At 35.3% G+C, this 20,886-nt stretch overlaps 1 protein-coding gene across 1 annotated transcript; it reads left to right on the top strand.

Moving 5' to 3' along the window:
• Positions 1 to 3,760: 3,760 nt before the first annotated feature.
• On the top strand, positions 3,761 to 6,251 carry LOC108824745 (uncharacterized). Its single transcript, XM_018598138.2, has 3 exons — positions 3,761 to 3,946; positions 4,032 to 5,182; positions 5,379 to 6,251. The coding sequence occupies exons 1-3, from the start codon at positions 3,761 to 3,763 to the stop codon at positions 6,202 to 6,204; spliced, it is 2,163 nt and encodes a 720-aa protein (XP_018453640.1). The 3' UTR covers positions 6,205 to 6,251.
• Positions 6,252 to 20,886: the final 14,635 nt, after the last annotated feature.

Raw genomic sequence — 20,886 nt, 5'->3', positions numbered from 1 at the left:
TAAATTATGACATGTATATTTACATTTAGTGTTGATTTATATTTAAAATAATTTTTTAAAAATATGGTAATAACTTATAGATCATTATGACATATTTACATTTAATATTGATTTATATATAAGATAAAATTTAAAATATGGTAATAACTTATATATCATAATTTATATAAAAATAAATAATAAATTAAATAGAAATATAATAATAATTAAAATTTCTAAATATTATTTAGATATATTTTATAAGTATATAATCTTTATTATTTAGTTATATTTTTATAAGTATGACATGAACATTTACATTTATTATTGATTTATATTTTTAGTAGGTTTTTAAAATATAATAATAACTCATAAATCATCATTAATATAGCAATAAATAATATAATGTTATTAATAGAAATATAATATTATTTTAGAATTTTCAAAATTTAATTCTATTTTATAATTATTATTAGTAAAAAATTTCTTCAAAATTATACAGTTTTCAAAAGTAATTTTTTATCCCAATACTATTAGTTTATTTTTAATATCCATAAATTTTAGAGAATTATTTAGTTTTATGTTTTGATAATTATACACTTAACAAAAATTTCTCTTACATTTACGAAATTTGATTTAATATTTTTTTTAAAAAGATATAAATTAAAGAATATTTCAAAATTGTAATTTTAAATATATACATATATTTTACTAAATATACATTTAATAAAAAAGTTTTCTTAATCTTAAAGTTTAACATATGATTAAATTAAGATTATATATTGTAAGTAAATAAAAAAATAAAAAATTAAAAAAATCAAAAATTAACAAAATTTTCATTTTAAAATAAATTTAAATTTTAAATTTTTTATTTCTGCACATGGTGCAGGAAAACATCTAGTTTCTAGCAAATGTGAAATTCAACCTGATTTTGAATAATCTTACATTAGATTAGATGAACGAGTTTAAACCAAAATAAATAATTTCAAGATATTACAAAATTATATTTATACTAAATACGTTTAAAATTTATTCATGCTCACATAGAAATCTTGAGCGTTAAGTTTTGTTAGTGCAAATTAACAAAACAAAATTCCATTTTTATATATTTTTGATTTTCTTTTTTATATTTAAGTTTTGATATATTAATCACAAAACAAATACCTGAACTATCGTTATTATGTGTTCTCGGATTTTTTTTTTGAAACACAAACAATTATACCACTAAATTATACCAGACAGTAGAAGTTAGGTCGAGACTGAGTCTGGGTTTGGAGTTGAAAAAAATTGTTTTCATTTGAAAAATAAATCATAATCATTAGAATATATTTTTAAAATTTTTCATGTATGTTATCTTTTGACTCATACAACCGGTCAGTTAAGTAAAAGCAAAAATAGAAATTTTAGTTATTCATATTATACACAGAGTATATCACAGCGACTTAATCAAATTGGATATATATTGAATTATTATTTGTTTGAACGTCATACATGCAAATTTAAATTAATTATCTAATTATTTGACAATAATATAAAAATAATTTATTATTAAAATATTTATTATATATAATATCTAATCTTGAATATTTTTATTTCAAATAGAAAATTATTATATATAAAATTTTGTAAATAGTATTAAAATTGTAAAAAGTATAATAAAATTATAAAAATGTCCCATTGGAATTTAGAAACCCATATTAGAAACAATAACTAAATTACACTTTCCAGCCCAAATAGTCATGTGGATCCAAACAAAACAAGTAAAATATATATTGGATTCTGGACCATAGGAAAAAAAATTAAAATAAGTCCAATTTGACATAGATTGAACTTGGGTTAGGAGTGTCAAGATGGAATTTTAACAAACTGAACTATGTTGGTTGGTGAAACTTGGTCAATAACAGTTTATGTGGAGGTGATTAGTTACTATTTAACTAATGACTTTATCTTTAATTTCTCTCTACAACCAAATAAATTATCGATCATATTTTATATAGTCTTTAAAGGTAAAACCAAAATAATAAAATAATAAAATAATGATTGTAGGAACCTTATTTTCTAAAGAAAAAAATACTGTTGTAGGAATATCTTTCCTTTTTTATTTTATTTTCATTTAATTCCTACAACTAAAATAGATATAACTACATCAAAAAATCTAGAGACTAAATTCTACAATAAATTCTCTACAACTTTAACCAATCGGCTGGTCCGAAGACACAAAAAATGTGCAATCTAAAACCCAAAATCCATAGCTAAAATGTCATTGTCCTGTTTCTTACAAGAAGATTTGTTTCAAAAATTAGTTATCCTCAGCACCTCTGATACTAAATTAGCACTTAGTGTCTTCATAATTATACTTTGATATGGTCATAAGTATATTTAAACTAGGATATATGTATTTTAAAAACTAAGAATTATAAAGTAGAGTTAAGATTTTAAACTAGTATTAGTTACAGCTTTATTTTTAGAATTACATGAAATTTTTGTTTTTGTTTTTCCTTGCATATATTTCCAATTGAGGTAACCATACGCTTGTTCTTATTCCAACTTTCTTTATTTTCATGACTCCCTAAATTAAGATTTAAGTACAACAAAAATTTATGACATGAGTCATCTAGGACTACACATAAAATTTCTGGTTGACTTAAGTCTATTTGGTTTGACAACATATTTTGTGAGGAAAAAAAGGAAAAAACAAATTGGAAACTTAGAAATAGAATGATATACTTTACATACACTTTCATTTTCATTTTGAATGGTAATATTCAATTTGTTTCTTTTTGCATGCAATATCATACGTTTGACTTATAACCAGAACCATAGATTTTGAGATCTAAACAGTATATATGTGTTCAAACTGAAGAGGGCTGACCACATAAACATACTTGCATTGGTTCTTATAGTTGGTAAGAATATATTTTCTTTCTCATCAATAAGTCTGTCAACTATTTCTTAATTTTTGCTTCTCGACATGCTTTTTATCACCAAATGATAATGACGTCAACATTGTTTATGCGTACATTTTGTTTTTTGTTTTCCTGAACACTTGCAGGGGCTTAAGGTTTTGAAGAAGAAGCGTAGGTAAACCGATACTTACTGTATTCAAATCATTTATGTATAATTATTATTGCAAACAGAGATGTCAGTTTTTGAATGACCAAGAAATAAGATTAGTATTGGATCAATTGTGAGTATTAGTATTATCAGTTATCATTCTATGAATTTGTATTTTATGAAATTTTATAGATGGGAAATTCATCCAGATATCAAATTCATGTTACCATTCTCTAAAATCTGTGCTTTCTAGATATCTATAGATTTAGATTCATAGTTTAATATATGAACTAATGGTCCCTCTGATTCATCTACATACGACTATGTATGATAGGCTTAGGAATCGATATGTTTCATGATTGAAAATGAAAGAAGTTTTGCAATGACAATTTTTTTTGATGGATCTTGCCTTCTTACTCGGAACACGGCTGATGAAAATTTTAAAATCTTCCCTTTTGATCAAGGGTGTGCTGACAATGATCTGGATTCAGATCTAACTGGATTAAAACTAAAATAAATGCTAGATTGTTATGCTTTTAATACCAAGAAGGCTGTTAAAATGATTTCTAACTGGTTTAGCTATGAAGTATGTCTACAGTCGATATGCTGTAATAGACAATAGGCACAGATCCTGGTTATGTTTTGTATTGTTTCATATATGGTTTATTAATAAAATATTATTATTTTCTTCCAGGTGAACACACCGTGGACAAGCGTGCATTGAAGAATGACAAAAACCAACCGTGACGAGCTTAAGAGTACCAATGACAGTGAGCTTCCTTGGATGGCAAAAGGTAGCCAAAGTTCAACCAGGCGTGACGAGAAAGCTATTGTACGAGTTGCAGACTCAGATGTTGAGAACAAAGACAAGAGTTCATCAGGCACAGTAGCAAAAGACTCAGAGCCTGGAAAGGTTTTTTCTCATTTCCTTTTTGTTCCTCACTGTCTGATTACATTAATATATATATATCTGATTCTGTCCTTTCTGTTTATGGCAGCTTCTAGGTCAGCATGTGGCAGAAAGAGTAGGGCGTGTTCCAATGAAGAAACGGGGAATCATGGTCCCCTCCCTGTCACCAAGAAAGTCATCTGGTCGACGTGGAATCTCAGAACATGTTTCGAAGTTTAACCCGAAGAATAATAGCAGTGGTCGTGACTTTTCTGGTATTGAGATACTTGCTGATGCTGCTTGTAATTTGAGCAATGATCGTGCACCATCTGTTGAACGTCTGCCTGCAGAAAAACCTGTTGTTCAGCAGCAAGATGTCTCGACCATATTGCCCCGTGCGGTTGATGATTCCACAGATCATGTGGTGCAAGGCAAGAACGAAACTGTAGCTCCTCAAAAATCTTCGTTTGATTTGGCTGATGAGAAGGGTATAGAACACATCATGGCGGGCGTAGGAGGTATGGTAGTAGCTACTAAAGGAGAAAGTGAAAGTGAAAATTTAGCACCTGGTAATGGAGTTTTCATAAAGTCAGAGAAATCAATGGCCAGTGAACTCACTGAGAAGAAGAATCTTAGATTACATTGGGACTTAAATGTTTCTATGGATTCTTGGGGTCCACCTTGTGATGTAGAAGATGATGCCTCTGAAAAAGATGTAAAGGGAGCAATCACAAATCCAATGCCCCCTAGAGAGAGCGAACCTATTGATGGAAGTAAGGACGACCATGTAGATGGGTTTGTTGTATCAGCTGGGCAAAAAAAGTTTTCATCACCATGTGGTCCTAAGGCTGAAGCAGCTGTTGGAAACGGCAATGAATTCAAATATGACTATAACTCCCCGCTTGAGGATGGAGAGTTAAGGGAGCCATACCATGGGAGGAAAAACAAGGTTGAGGATGGAGAGACTGAGCCAGAGGATGAAGGATACTACCCCATGGCTGAAAGTAACGACAACAAGATGAAGGATTCTGGTAAGGGAATCTTTGAAGGGACTAAGTTGGGACCATTAAAGAGTAAATCTCATGATGCATTGAGGATTGGAGAGGCTCGTGACAGAAGGAACACGGAAAAGAATGTTGGGGGTTACAAGAATGATTTGCATCTTAAGAAGCGGTCTTCTTCTTCTTCTTCTTCTTCAAGGAGGTATGCGTCAAAACCATTTAAGGAGTCGTCTTCACATGATGCCATCCCGAGGACAAGGCAAGTTTTTTCTTTCCCTTGCTCAGTTTTAGATCATTCTACTATTTAATAGTTTATCATTATTATTTATTTTTCTTGAATAGAATGTAAAATTAATTTAACCCAAAAAGACTGTTTTACATCACGTGCAACTTTTAATAGTTTTTTTTTTTTTTTTTTTGCTAAAAGCTTTTAATAGTTCTCCTTTTTGTTTCAGATCTGATGATTATGAAGAGTCGAGGATGGATCCATATAAGTCTTCTGGGAGACATGAAAGGAGTTCTGGTAGAGGACATTTTAGCGGTTCAGGTTCAAGACCTCGCTATGTTTTTGAGCCTCCACACCCTGATGATCGACGTATGATGGGCGGCTTTGATCAATCAGGATCAGAGTCCGGGCAAGGATCACAACCTGATGGTTATGCACGTGAGCGTTTCTCAAATGGGGGATACCACGGTGGTCGGTTTAGAAGGTTTTCAAATGGTGAAGATCGTGGCTCGAGGGGCAGGCACGGTGATGATAATAACCAGTTTTCTGGTCGGATGCACAACTGGATGAGTGGTGGTAATAGGAGAGAAAGAGGTCACTCTCCGGTCTTTAGGAGATGTAGAAGTCGCTCTCCAGTCCCGTGGAACGGTCGAGGTATATTATCTCCTCCTCATGATGGGTTTGGAGCCGAGGAGAGGATGATGGAGAGAGTGAGGTTTCCTCTCCAGAGACGGTTTCTTGAAGATCAAGAAACAGGTTTCATGTCACCTCCAAGAAACAGAATGCCCTCGCAGAGATTCTTTGAAAGGAAGAGCTATGATTCTGGAGCGAGTCATAATAGCTTCAGGGAAAGGAGGTTTAGGCCTGGCCAAAGAGATGATGCTGGAAGTACTTCGAGAAGACAGAATTCTGACAACAGCAACTACTTTATACCCTTCAGACGCCAAAGAAGATTTGATAGTGAGGAAAGTAGCACTGGCGGAAACAAGTTTGAGATGAGTCAGCAGCAAACTAGGCGGGCTGAAGATGGCCGTGATCATGTTCAGTGGGAGTAGCCAACAACAACGGCGACGATAAAGAGTAATGAGAACAAAATAACATAAGTGACTTTTTCAGTGTTTTCAATAGAACCTCTTTTTTATATATGTTTTTGTTTTGTTTTGTTTTGTTTGATTAGCACTTTCATTTTAAAAATATCTGTCTAATAAGACGAAAAAGAATGTCATGACAATGTTTGTTGCTTTTATTTATGAGTCGAATGATGTTTCTGGTTTTTGAAGGAGAGTTTTTTTTCTTCATTTTTCTTTTTGTCTTCAGGGTTTTAGGGTTTGTAGCTTTATCTTCCTTTTGAAACCTTCATGCCAAATATCCTTCGTCTATTTTTTTTTAATTATTATTTCGGCCCTTTTTAATTCGATTTTGTCAAGAAATGCGCAAATTACGGTGAGGCAAAGAGTAATATAATGAGATAAGTATTGTGAAGATTCTACTAGTATAGGTAGTATAGGTAGCAGAAATTTATTCATTACATGCATAAAACTTGAAAATCAGATGAGTTTGAGGACTTATACTCCAAATACAATCCATAAAAATGTACCAATTGGCGATCCCAAATATTCCAACAACAATTCCAGGGACTATCTATGAGCTCCATCCAGGGCCGGCCCTGAGTAATGCGTCATGAAACATTTGCAACAGGTCCCCGAAAATTTTGAAGAAAATTACATAGACATAAGCCCCCAAAAATTTTTTTTAGACCCCCAATTTTTTTTTTTACATAGACAGTGCAACAGGCCCCCAAAATCTTAGGGCCGGCCCTGGCTCCATCTTTGTTTTGTATTCATTCCTGCAGCAATCGTGAGGCCTCCAGCATTTGCGAGAAGCAAAAGCCTTATAGCTATCTTCAGCAGTTTCCCTATTCCCACTAACACCCCAAGATGTCTCACAATTTGTAACAAAGCATATATATAAATATACTTGGTCTTGTTTCTCTCTCTATGTTTCCACTTGCTTCCAACACTGCAAAACACATATTTTCCATATTTTCTGCTATAATCATATTAAATTGCTCTATGATTTCATACCATGCAAAAATGCTGGAAAATACAAACTCTTGAAGCAGCACATGCAGCAGAACTACGTCTATTGCTTCTCCAGTTGCCACGAGATACTAGCTAAAACAGAATATACGGCAGTAATTGCTGGTAAGTTACCAAAATCTACACTTACTAAAAGAAAATCGTCCTAAAAATCTATTTAAAAAAATTGTTGCACCTGATTATTTTTAATCCAACCTATTACATATAACTAAATATTATAACTAATCCTTATTATAGCAACCAAATAATATCATGTAACATTTAAATAAACTAATTTAATTCACACAACTTTAACATACATTCGATATAAAGCATAAAAAGTTATATACTTAGAGGTCATGTGAAACACCCCAACCCGAAAATCTTTGAAAACACATGACAATTTTTAAGTAAAAGATCAAGTCAAATTTTATCGAATGAATATGAAAAATACTGAAACTTTATAAATGAAACACGAGACATAATACTTAAAATCATGTAGTTTACAATAAAAATATCTTTTACAAAATGTCTCAACATTATCTAAGTTCAAACACCCTATCCCCGATGGTCTTTATAGCTCCGCGCTCCAGTCCACAGAATCAACCTTACCTGCATCGCAAATGAGGCATGAGTATACAAAATTACTAAGTGAAGACGCTCAAAACCGCCCACATGCAACTATTTTAAGTAATATGAAACTTTAAATGTCAAATTTAGAGATTGACAAACTTTATTTTCAGTTATAATAGTATATTTTAGTTATTTTACAAAACTTAATAAATATGGCGGATTTAAACTTAATTTTGATGGAATTTGGATATTTTGGAAATTTTCGGATCTTAAATATCTGAACCCTATCATAATCCATTATATACCGGAATCTTGCATGTATTTTACATTTTTTAATATAGATCCGAATCGATCAGTATCCGAAAGTAACAAACCTAAATTCGAACCGAAAATTTCCAAGTACCTAGTTGGGTCCAAATGTCAAAGACCCGGAACCAAAAAATGACCCAGACGCCTAGGCCTACAACCAAAGTTTGTTAACCTAATGAAATATATAATGTCTCTTTTCTAGCATTAACCCACGACACATGATCTATCAGCAACATTCACAAAATAAGATATACAAATATTGATTACCAAAGATCAAAGAGACAATTCATCACAATTCAAAGTCGATTACAAGAGATCAAAGAAATCAACTCATCTCCATCGCAAGTGAAACCAGACGAAAGTTCCAGTGAGATATATTGTCCCGTATATATGACTCGACTAGCCACAGCCAAAAAATGATGCTGACATGTTCTCAAGCGGGTTTAGGAAAAATTTACAGTTAATAATTGTACCAACCCTAAAATAAATCATTCTTTCACCAGTCATTTTAACATATTTAATATATTTACGTTCAGAAAATGCGTACCTAAAATCATGTTATTACCAAATTTTGATTCATTATATAAATAGATTTCTAATTCTATTTTCAACATGTTATCATCATACTATATGGGTTAATCAGGCATACTACTGTAATTACTATGTTTATTTTGTTTTCTAAACAATGATAAAACTCTAAAAGTTGAGATCAACATAGATGATTTGAATAAACTGTAAAATGATTATATTGTAACGATACGGAAAACATTGTAACATATCATTTTACTACATTAATTTAATAAAAAGTTTAAAATCATTTTAGAAAATTGTAAAATACATAATGTATCATCAATATAGAGGACATAAGGTAAATATACCATGACATCACATTGCAAGTGTATGCCATAAAAGACTATTGCATTAATATGTTTAACAATATAGTGGTCATGTGTCTTCTCAGACTATCAAAGTAAGCACCCTAAGTTGTTATCATACATTTTAGTTCAGTGTATTTTAGAATATGTGAAACATTATTACAAAAATGTTCAATATAAGTATCCTAAATTGGTATCATAAAGTATAGTTTTACAAATGTAATACGGATTATTAGTATTACAAAGAATATATCTTGACCGGTTTCAATAACAAATGTATATAAATTTATATGGTTATTTGTTCAGTTTGTATGGTCATTTGTTCAACTGGATATGGTGAATATGTATTTGACCGGTTTCAATAACAAAATGTGATTATGATTTATGTTATTAATAATCCGATAAGATACAAAATTGCACACAGAATTTTACTTAATAAAATTAATTTACATATATATACACTAATAGTTCATATAATAGCATTTCTGTTATTGTTCTAGTAATGTGTGTCTATTTTAATAGTAATTGTGAGGAAAGTTGTTGTGATAGTACCTTAGCATTAAAATATAAGTTACAGCTTAAAAATGCTCCTTAAACGTAAGTACCCTAACTTGTTATCATACACTTTAGTTCAATGTATTTCAGAATATGTGAAAGAAATACATTACAAAAATGTTTAATGTGAGTATCCTAAATTGGTGTCATACAGTATAGTCTTACAAATATAATACATATTATTAATATTACAAATATTATATCTTTGACCGGTTTCAATACGAAATGCGTATAAATTTATATGGTCATTTGTTTAGTTTGTATGGTTATTTTTCAATTGATTATGGTGAATACATCTTTGACCGGTTATAACAAATGTGATTATTATTTCTGTTATTAATAATCCGATTAGATACAAAATTGTACGTAGAATTTTGCTTTCGTTAATAAAGTATGTGTTGACTTACATATATACACTAATAGTTCATAATAGTAATTATGTTACGGCTTTAGTAATGTGTGCCTATTTTAATAGAAAGTGTTAGGAGAACTGCGGTGATGACACCTTAGCATTAAAACATAAGTTACAACTTAAAAAGATCCTCAAATGTAAGTACCCTAAGTTATTATCATACATTTTCGCCCAATGTACTTCAGAATATGTAAAAAATCATTATAAAAATGTTCAATATATAATTATCTTAAATTATTATCATACAGTATAGTCTCACAAATGTAATACATATTATTAATATTACAAAGAATATATTTTTGACCGGTTTTAATAACAAAACTATATAAATTTATATGGTCATTTTTTTCAGTTTGCATGGTTATTTTTTAAATTGATTATGGTGAATATGTTTTTGACCGGTTTGGACAAAACTGGTGAGAAAACTCTCCCAGGCACTGTCGTCGAGGCAAGCTCCATAGTTTTGCCCAACGGTCCTAAAAGTGAAAGCGACTACTCACTTCTTTGCCTTTGAGGGAAAGTATCTTCTGGTCACAAAGCTCAACCCACTTGGAAGCCCTATTTTTTTACTGAAAATAGCATCCTCCAAGCCTCCCTTCATCAAATCGCAACCAAATTCTCAAAGCTCAAAGCCTTTCAACTACGATTCAAGCTTGCAAAAACTGCTTCTAAGACCACAATCCTACCTCCACAACTGTCTCTCTCCTTCCCTCTGAATCAACCCCACGCAAAACCATCACGAATCTCACCAGAACTTTTTGTTTTGCTCGGAGTCGACAAGGTTTACTCCTCCAGTAGACAAACAAGATGGCACAGAGATTCTCAGCTGTTGAAAAAGGCAAACATCAGATGAGGGAAGAAAATAGCAGAAGCATCAAACGTATCAAGGCACCTGCCTTAGACACTGCAGCCCTCATAAAAGATAATGAGCTCACCCTCATTGGAAGACTCACTAACCCTCAGGAGCAAAAGATCTGGGCTCTTCTATCGTCGCTACCACGCAAATGGAACCTTATTGGCAGAGCTGTAGGTTCAGACCTAGGAAATAACTGTTTCCAATATCGCTTCGAAAGAGAAGAGGACCTGCGCAGAGTCCTCGACAACAGGCCCTACCATTTCGCCTACTGGATGGTGATACTCCAAAGGTGGGAGCCAGTCATATCCTCCTCCTTCCCCTCTTTGATCCCGTTCTGGATCAAAATCAAGGGACTCCCCCTTCACTATTGGCAAGATGACATGGTCTGTCTGGTGGGGAAAGAACTAGGTACCTTTGACAACCATGAACTGACGAAGACTACGGCTCGAGTCAGAGTCTTCGTAGATGGGCTTAAACCGCTGATAAAGGAGTGTATCGTGGAGTTTGACTCAGGCGAAGAGACCCCCATTACCCTAGAATACGAAAGGCTCGAACAGCACTGCTCCTACTGCTATTCTCTGCTCCACGCGAGGAAAGATTGCCCCTACAAACCCACTGAAGAAGGCTCAAAACTTCTCCCTGACAAGGAAACGAGCTGGAGAGAACCTCTCTCAAGAAACTCCTCCAGAGTAACTCCGGCAATAGTCGCAAAACCAACCCGTACGGAGTACATTCCACCAGCCCTACGTCAAGCTGAAAAACCTCGACAGCGAGAGGGCTCTGACAGAGCTCAAGAAGTAATCCCCCATCAGGTGTTTCAAGAGCGGGTGGACAGACATAGAGTCCCCTATGGAGAAAGGGTCAGCACCAAACAGAAAAGAGTCCCCCCTCCAATCAGACCATCACTCCCTACAAATAAGAATACTCTTAGCTGGAGAGCAAAAGAACCGCTAAACAGTGAAAGGGAGATTACTTCACCTCCATACACAAAAGAGAGACTCCCTGCTACTAGCTGCCTCCACCAGTCCAGAGAATTATTTACCTCAAGAAGCTTGGGCCAATGGAGGCCAAAACCTGCAACCGCTATGGAGGAAAACAATCTCAGTTCAGAGCCAACTAACGAAGATAATCCAAAGGAAGCTAAGACCCCTGAACCCCATAACACTACACTTAACCAATCCCTACAATGGAAACAGTGATGGAGGAACTACATGAGGTCACAAGACAATACCTCAGTTGCTCCAACCCCGTTGAAGCTGCGGCAAGACGACAACGAGTCCTCTACGGGGACGCTAATGGCCAAATGGAAGATACAGCTCGAGCCATTATCCACTCTGCAAAGAACAGGCAATCTCTCTCCAATCTTGTCAGAGGCTCTGAAAGCAACCCGGTAACCCCACCTCCTCTACAAGGACCATATTTCCAACCTCTTCTCCTCCTAGATACAGCAGGCTACACGCCTCCAGACAGGACAGAGGTAGAACCGATAGTGGAACTCCCCTATAGCGATGTGGAACCAGTCAGAGAGCTCAACTCTCCTATTAACCACAGAGGGGAACCTGCAAGAATGAAATCCATCATTATTAGCCCTCAAGCTGAAGAAAATACTACACAATCAAGATCTCAAGCAGCTAATACAACTCAGGAGGAGGAAGAAACCCTCCAAGAGTTCCAAAACAAGATAAAGAGAAAACTGGCTAGACAAACAAGACCAAGGTCACCGAGATCATCACCTAATATCCTTAGAGGGACTAACTCAAAGAAAAGAAGAATCTCCCAACTCCCAAACTCACCAAGGATAAAGAAGAAAAGCATGTCAGGGAGCTCTGCTAAAGATACCGCAAACTCGACAACCACACAGAAACCCGCAGGCGCCTCATCATCATCCACGAACCCACCAATCCAGTTAATCCCAGCAACAGCGAAGAGAAACTCGGGTTTTCGGTTTCCCCTAACCCGGGGTCCTTAGTGGTGTTGAGCTGGAACTGTTGTGGCCTGGGGAATCCACACACAGTCCAGCGGCTCAAGGAGCTTCGCAAGAGAAAGGCTCCTGATATTATTTTCCTGATGGAATCCAAAAACACAGAAGAAACAATTAGAAAGGAACTCCCCTGGCTGAAAGAAGAAAATAATTATATTGTTCCCCCACATAGCCCTGGAGGAGGAGGTTTTGTACTCAGTTGGAAGAAAGATATAGATGTAACGGTACTATCTGCTACCCAAAACTACATAGATACCAGGATCACCTCAAAAGGAAAATCTTTCCTAGCTACCTTTGTCTATGGTGAACCTGATCATACTAAAAGGCAAGCATTTTGGAACTCGCTAACAGCTCTACACTCAGATCCTAAAGGGCCATGGTTCTTAACTGGAGACTTTAATGAAATCATTGATAATAGCGAAAAGAAGGGTGGCCCTATCAGAGCTGAAGGTACCTTTGGAGCCTTCATAACCTTCCTATCCGAGAACGATCTGTTCGACCTTAAGCATTCATGCAATTTCTTCTCCTGGAGAGGAAAGAGAGGAGACCACCTTGTACGATGTCGTCTCGACAGATCGATGAGCAACCCTGACTGGACTGAACTCTTTCCCTCATGCCGCTGCCAGTATCTCAAGTATGAGGGGTCAGATCACCGGCCTGTCCTCTCCTATTTAGATACAAGAAAGAAAAAAGGCCTCAATCTCTTCCGCTACGACAGGCGCTTAAAAGATAATATTGAAATCAAAGCACTAGTAGCAGAGATATGGTCCACCTGTTCTTACCTTGGAGTGGAAGCTAGACTTGCCTTGTGTCGCAGAGCAATCTGTAAATGGTGCAAGCTGCATCACGAGAATAGCAGGAAGACTATTGAGAGTCTCAGAGAGAATTTGGAAAAGCAAATGACAAGTGATACTCCTGAGGAAGACAAGATAGCAGAGATAAATAGAAACCTACTAAAGGCCTATCAAGCTGAAGAAGCCTATTGGAAACAACGTAGCCGCCAGCTATGGCTGACCCTTGGAGACTCAAACTCAGGGTATTTCCACGCAGTTACAAAAGCGAGGAAAGCTCGTAACAGACTCACAGTTCTTGAGAAGGATAATGGCTCACCTCTCTACCAAGAAGACCAAATCGCAGCCCTTGTCTGCACTTACTACGAGAAGATTTTCACTGCAAAACAAGGAGAGATAGATGAGGAAATCATCACGAAAGCTCTCAAACCTTGTATATCTCAGGAGTGGAACGAGAAACTCACCAGTGACCCAACGCCAGCAGAAATCAAAGAAGCTCTGTTTGCCATTCATGCAGACAAGGCCCCGGGACCCGACGGTTTCTCTGCAAGCTTCTTCCACTCAAACTGGGAGGTAATAGGGCCTTCGATGATCCTCGAGATTCAGCAGTTCTTCTCAACGGGAGTCATGCCTTCGAGCCTGAATGAAACGCACGTTAGACTGATACCAAAAGTGCATAATGCAAAGAAAGTCGAAGAGTACAGACCGATCGCTTTGTATAACGTGTACTACAAGGTGATATCAAAGCTCTTGTCTCTCCGCCTGAAACCGGTTCTCAGTGCTATAATCTCCGAAAATCAGTCTGCCTTCATCCCTGGAAGAGCAATAACAGACAACGTATTAATCACTCATGAGGTTCTCCAGTTTCTTAAGACATCTCAGGCTCAGATACACTGCTCAATGGCTGTCAAGATGGACATGTCTAAAGCCTATGACCGTGTTGAATGGAGGTTTGTGCAACAAGTAATGCAAATACTAGGTTTTCACGACAAGTGGATCAATTGGGTTATGCAATGCATTACTACGGTATCATATGCTTTCCTAATAAATGATTATGTCTATGGGAAAGTCATACCTCAGCGGGGCATAAGGCAGGGTGATCCGATCTCACCGTATCTGTTCATCCTCTATGGAGAGGTCCTCTCGGGACTCTGTAGAATTGCTGCACTCAACGGATCTCTGCGAGGTATACGAGTTGCTCGAGGGTGTCCCCGTGTCAATCATCTCCTCTTCGCAGATGATACGATGATGTTCTGCAACACCTCCACTGAGAGCTGTCTCTCCCTCACCCAGATCCTGCAAGATTACGAGAAGACATCAGGTCAGAAGGTCAACATTGCCAAATCATCCATCACTTTCTCCTCTAAAACCCCTGAAAACATAAAACAAGCAGCTAAAGACATATTGGGAATTCAAAAAGAGGGAGGAGTGGGCAAGTATCTAGAACTCCCTGAACATTTTGGAAGGAAGAAAAAGGATTTGTTTACCTCGATTGTCGACAGGATCAGACAGAGAGCCTCCATCTGGTCGACGCGTTTCCTCTCACGGGCAGGCAAACTGACTATGATGAAATCATTCCTCACAGCAATCCCAACCTATGCTATGTCTTGCTTCCAGCTACCGGTGAGTCTCTGCAACAGAATTCAATCCGCTCTTACTCGTTTCTGGTGGGACAACAGCACAGACAAACGAAAAATGAGTTGGGTGGCGTGGGATAAGCTAACTAAACCAAAGAGCTCAGGAGGACTAGGCCTAAGGGATATCCAACTTTTCAATCAAGCATTACTAGCCAAAGTCGCATAGAGAATCCTAAGTAACCCTAACTGCCTACTAGCTCGGGTACTTACCGGGAAATATTGCCATAGGAAGAGCTTTCTTGATGCTCCACTCCCGACAGTCTGCTCGCATGGCTGGAGAAGCATCCTCCATGGCAGAGATTTGCTCCGAGAGAACCTAGGGAAAGTCATTGGAAATGGTCAAAACACAAAGGTTTGGAAGGACTCATGGATCTTCCCTAACTTCTACTCTAAACCTTTAGGACCAATCCATGAATCAGCTCTAGACCTGCGAGTATCAGACCTACTCACAGACGATCTCAAATGGAACAAGACTAGAATCGAACAGCTATTACCTGAGTTTAGTTCGCAAATCCAGTGCATCAAACCAAGCCTAGAAGGAGCTGAGGATGCTTACGTTTGGACTCCACTCCAATCAGGAGTGTATTCAACCAAGTCAGGCTACAACTCTCACTATCCTCCACTCGCCCCATTGCCTCCTTCCCCAGTGACCAACACATTGCAACAAGCCCCGGATTTTGACTGGAAAAAAGACATTTGGTCAGTCAAAACGATGCCAAAACTTAAGCTTCTCCTCTGGTCAATCACCCAAGGAGCACTACCTTTAGGGGAGGAGCTACAACGCCGAGGAGTGCTAACTGACGCTCTCTGCCCACGATGCAAGACCACCGAGACAGCAATGCACGTCTTTTTTCACTGTCCATTCGCCAAAGAAGTCTGGAGACTCACGCCACTCGCAAGATCAGTTCACATAGCTGATGACACCGACTTCAAAAGGGCAATGGTAAGCTTCAGACAAGCGGTATGCCTCCCACCGACTGGAGTCCGTTTCTCTATTCTCCCATGGATCTGCTGGCATCTATGGACTGCAAGAAACAAACTGATCTTCGAAAATAAAACGAACCGCCCTGTGGAGATTATATCAAAGAGTTTAGCTATGGCCATCGAATGGGAACAAGCTCAAGAGAAGATGCAGGAAAAGACTACCTCTCATGCACCGATCAGGACTCCTCCGATACCGATAACAAGGCCCCCATCAGAGATCTCCTGCTTCGTCTATGCCGCTTGGGATGCCGCATCGAAGAGATCGGGGGTTGCATGGCGAATCTCCAGGAATCAACCGCACCTCCTCCTCTCAGGCACTCAAATCTTCGAAGCGGTTTCATCTCCTCTAGTGGCTGAATCGCTTGCGCTTCTAACAGGAATCAAACAGACGCTCCAATTGGGATTCCAATCAGCCGCCTTCTACTCGGACTGCCAAACGCTCACCAGAGCAATCATCTGCAAAAACAAGATCATAGAGATCTTTGGTGTTCTTCACGACATCGATCGCTTCTCTTCTCGTTTTGCTTCTATCTCTTTCCAGTTTATCTCTCGTTCACAGAACGGAGAAACTGATGCTTTAGCTAAGCGGGCCCTTAAGGCCCATGTCTCTCTTTTTCCTTCCCTGTAAACTGGGCCTGACCCAATACTCTTTTCTTTTCTGCATTAATCAAGTATCCGTTGCTCAAAAAAATGTTTTTGACCGGTTTCAAATAACAAATGTAATTATGATTTTTGTAATTAATAATCCGGTTATATACAAAATTAATTATACGCAGAGTTTTGCTTTCCTTAATAAAGTTTGTGTTGACTTACATATATACACTGATAGTTCACAATATCAATTATGTTATTACTTTAATAATTTATGTTTATTTTAATAAAAAGTGTGAGGAGAGATTTGCGGTAATGACACTTTAATATTAAAAAATAAGTTACAACTTAAAAATGATTTTTAAATAATATATAGAGGATTAGTTAAAAATTTTTGCTACCAAGTTCAAACGTGGATTATAGTTCAAATTGATATGGTAACACATTGATGACATTAATATATACAATTAGACTTTATTCTTTGCCAACTGATTTAATAACTTTGTAAATATTATAAATAACTATTAAACTTGTTGACTATATTATTTATTTGGACATAATTGGAGTTTTGATCAAAAAAAAAAAGACATAATTGGAGTTTTCTTAAAAATATTATTTATTTATTTTGATAGATTTTAGAAATTGTTGACTATATTGTAATCAAATTTTTTCTTTTAAAAGTAATTTATTAGAACTATTATGTGAATAAAACGTGTCTCATATTAAACTAATACATGGTTCATAATTCGTAATAGTTTGATATGTTTATAGTGTATGTTGACCGTGATATATCACATATTTTAAAATTGAGAATTATAAAATATAGTTAAAATTTGAAACAAGTGTTTATAAGTACTACGTACATGGAAATTGAAGCGAGTAGAAGCGGAAGTGTTTGGAAACATAGCAGTGATTTATATAATAAAATGAAATTCTAAAAAACTAAGAGTGTCTAAACTCGACACTGGTCGCTAAGTCTATGCAATTGAAAAAAAATTCTGAACTTATTTAATATTAACATGATACTTTAATTTTAGTTTCATAATCCAAATTCCAGTTACTTTTAACCATTACCAACCATTCAATCATCGAACCATATAGAAAAAGAAAGGCTCGTATTTCTGTGAAAGACAAGAATATAAGAAAGAAATAAAAGTCTAAAGAAAATTTACCTTGTTATATCTTCTGGTCTTAGTACAAAGAAAAAGAAGTATACAAGATATGAGTATTACTAGGGTTTTGAGTCTTTTAGGTTTCCATGTTTTAGTTAGGGGTTTTAGTTACACAAATAAAACATAAAAATATTTAATGTCTCCTCTTTATTGTTTATTTACTATTCCAATATTGAATTCTAATGCTTCCAATTAGGAATTATAGGTTCCATCATACTTCCAAGGGGAAATTTCATAACTACACTTTGTATGGTACCACAATTCAATAATACCACCAATAGAGGGACATTTTCACAAATACATTTTTTATTAATGTGTAAAAGACAAAACTAACCTTACTTTATCTCCAATTCGTCTCTCTCTCTCCGCTGGATCCATCGTTTTTCTCTCCGTTGATCGACTCTCCGGCGGCGAAATCCGAACACGTTCTTGTACGGCGGCGGTTTCGATCTTCCACCGTATGCTCCTCTTTTGGAATGGCTTATGTGACGAATTGCTCTATGAACTGTACTGTCTCCTCGTAACGCTCTGCTTGCTCTGTACTGGTTTCTGTTTAATTTCGTATTGGAGAGAGAGAGAGGGAGAGATCTCGCAGAGAAAGAAGAAGAAGAAGAAGAAGAAGAAGAGGAGATGGATGCGAAAATTAAAGATGGAGTCTTGAGGAAGATTGTATCGACAACAAGTGTACTCGCTTTCTCCCTCCTAACACAGGTTCGAATCCTTCCTCTCACTCAAAAAGATCACACCTTTTTGTATTAGGATCCATTAAATGCTTAGTTTGTTTATATATAAATCTAGGAGATACAATATGGATGAAGGACCATCCATTTGTGGTGAAAGGTCGTAAGCGTTTAGACGATAGTACACAACGAAAAGGTGATGGAAGTGTTTGCGTTTCATTCAACTTGCCAGGTGTTTGTGGTGTTGATATACTGGTGATGCCTAATCAGAATGAAGTCAAGTTCTACGCTGAGAACAAGGAGGTGTATGAGCATGATGAGAGCTGCTGTATCTTCATGGGAGCTGTCAACTGTGCTTACGTTTTTGCCAAAATCCTCATCACCCTTGCCAACGCTATTTGGTCTGATCCGTCTTTCAATATATCTATGTCTTTCAATATATCTATGTATCTTCGATAGATTATTTGTGCTTGCAAAGAGAAAATTTATAATGGCTGATAACAATACTCGTGTGTGTTTATAAAGGTTTATAAAACTAATCATATGGATACTTAAAACAATTTTGTATATCAACCATTTATAAGATCTTATAATACTCTTTACGAACCATTTATGAATTTTTATAAAGTCAACTATACAGTTTATAAAACACTTAAAATATTTATAAAACTATTTATAAAACTATTCATCACACTACCCTTGGAGATCTTTTAGGCTTATCTCTCATCGTAGATGACATGGAAAACTTGAGTAGGTTCTCTGAAGAAATCTTGAGATGCATATCTTCTATGTATATCACACTCTCCGGCAGAGCAAGAACCAATTCTTGTCTTCAGGCTTCACCTTCATCCAAAACCAGATTTGATAGCTGGAACCCATGCCTTGGGGATAGCAAAGAAGCAAACGTCCCACGTGTTGTTGTAATAGAGTCTCTGAAACTTCACCTGGATGATAGTTGTTTCGATAATTTATAAGTATTTATAATTTTTATAGCTAATTTATAAATCTTTATAAACTAAGTTATAAACTCTTATAAATTGGTTAATGAATCCGGATAAATGACTTATAAGGTTTTATAAATCATTTAGTTGTTTCTTTTAAATTTAAATTACCCAAGAGATCATATTTGCAGTTCTAAGCTACTTTTACTTGAAATCAAACTCGTTTACAGTTAGTTTCACAATACATATGTCACGCTCTCTGTCTGATATATAAGAGTTGTATAGGTTTATAAGAGGTACTATAAGTGTTGTATAGGTTTATAAATCAACTAAAATAGTCTATAACCATTTAGAAAGTCTTATAAAATAATTTATAATGGTTTGTATAATAATTTATAAGGGTATGTAAATAATGTATACGTATTTATAAAAATAATTTATAAAGTTTATACACCATTATAAAAGATTATAAAATGATTTATAAGGGTATTTAAAATTTCTGAATCGGTGGAGCCTTGATTGCTGTCCACATGTACCTCAGAATCTGCCACGTATCATAATTTCTTTACAAAGCCTTATAAAGGCTTTCTAAATATATTATTAAAGTATAGTTCATTTATAAGAGTTTATAAAATCAGCCTATAAGGCTTTATAAGGATTATAAATAATTTATAAATGTTTATAAACCATTTATGAAGATTTAGAATCATTTATAAACCTTTATCAATAGTTTATATATATATATAAATATTTATATAACTATTTATAAGGGCTTATAAAACCATTTATAAATTTTATAAGGGTATGTAAAATTTCTGAAGCGGTGGAACATTGCTTGCTGTCAACATGTGCCTCAAAATCTGCCACGTATCATTATCTCTTTACAAAAACTTATAAGGGTTTGTAAAATTATTTGTAAAAGTATATAAATCATTAATAAAGGCATATAAAACAAGTTATAAAATCCATAAACCATTTATAAATGTTTATAAAAAAGTTTTGAAAGTTTATAACTAATTTATAAGGGGTATGTATACTATTAATAAGAGTTTATAAAAACTTTATCAAATCTTATATTCAATTTATAATGGGTATTTTGGGTATTTCAGAATTGTATAGGTTTATAAACCAACTAAAAGAGTCTATAACCATTTAGAAAGCCTTATAAAACAATTTATAATGGTTTGTATAATAATTTATTAATAATTTATAAAAATAATTTATAAATTTTATACACCCTTATAAAGGATTATTAAACAATTTATAAGGTTATGTGAAATTTCTGAAGCGGTGGAGCCTTAC

The sequence above is a fragment of the Raphanus sativus genome, chromosome 9 (assembly GCF_000801105.2).
Source record: "Raphanus sativus cultivar WK10039 chromosome 9, ASM80110v3, whole genome shotgun sequence".
NCBI classification, from domain to species: Eukaryota; Viridiplantae; Streptophyta; class Magnoliopsida; order Brassicales; family Brassicaceae; genus Raphanus; species Raphanus sativus.
This window is presented reverse-complemented; position numbering and strand designations above follow the sequence as displayed.

Excerpts from the sequence above, each read along its gene's own strand:
- LOC108824745 (XM_018598138.2), top strand. The coding sequence starts at position 3,761 with ATGACAAAAACCAACCGTGACGAGCTTAAGAGTACCAATGACAGTGAG. Across the intron at positions 3,947-4,031 it reads AAGACTCAGAGCCTGGAAAG|CTTCTAGGTCAGCATGTGGC; the intron begins GTTTTTTCTCAT and ends TGTTTATGGCAG. Across the intron at positions 5,183-5,378 it reads GATGCCATCCCGAGGACAAG|ATCTGATGATTATGAAGAGT; the intron begins GCAAGTTTTTTC and ends TTTTTGTTTCAG.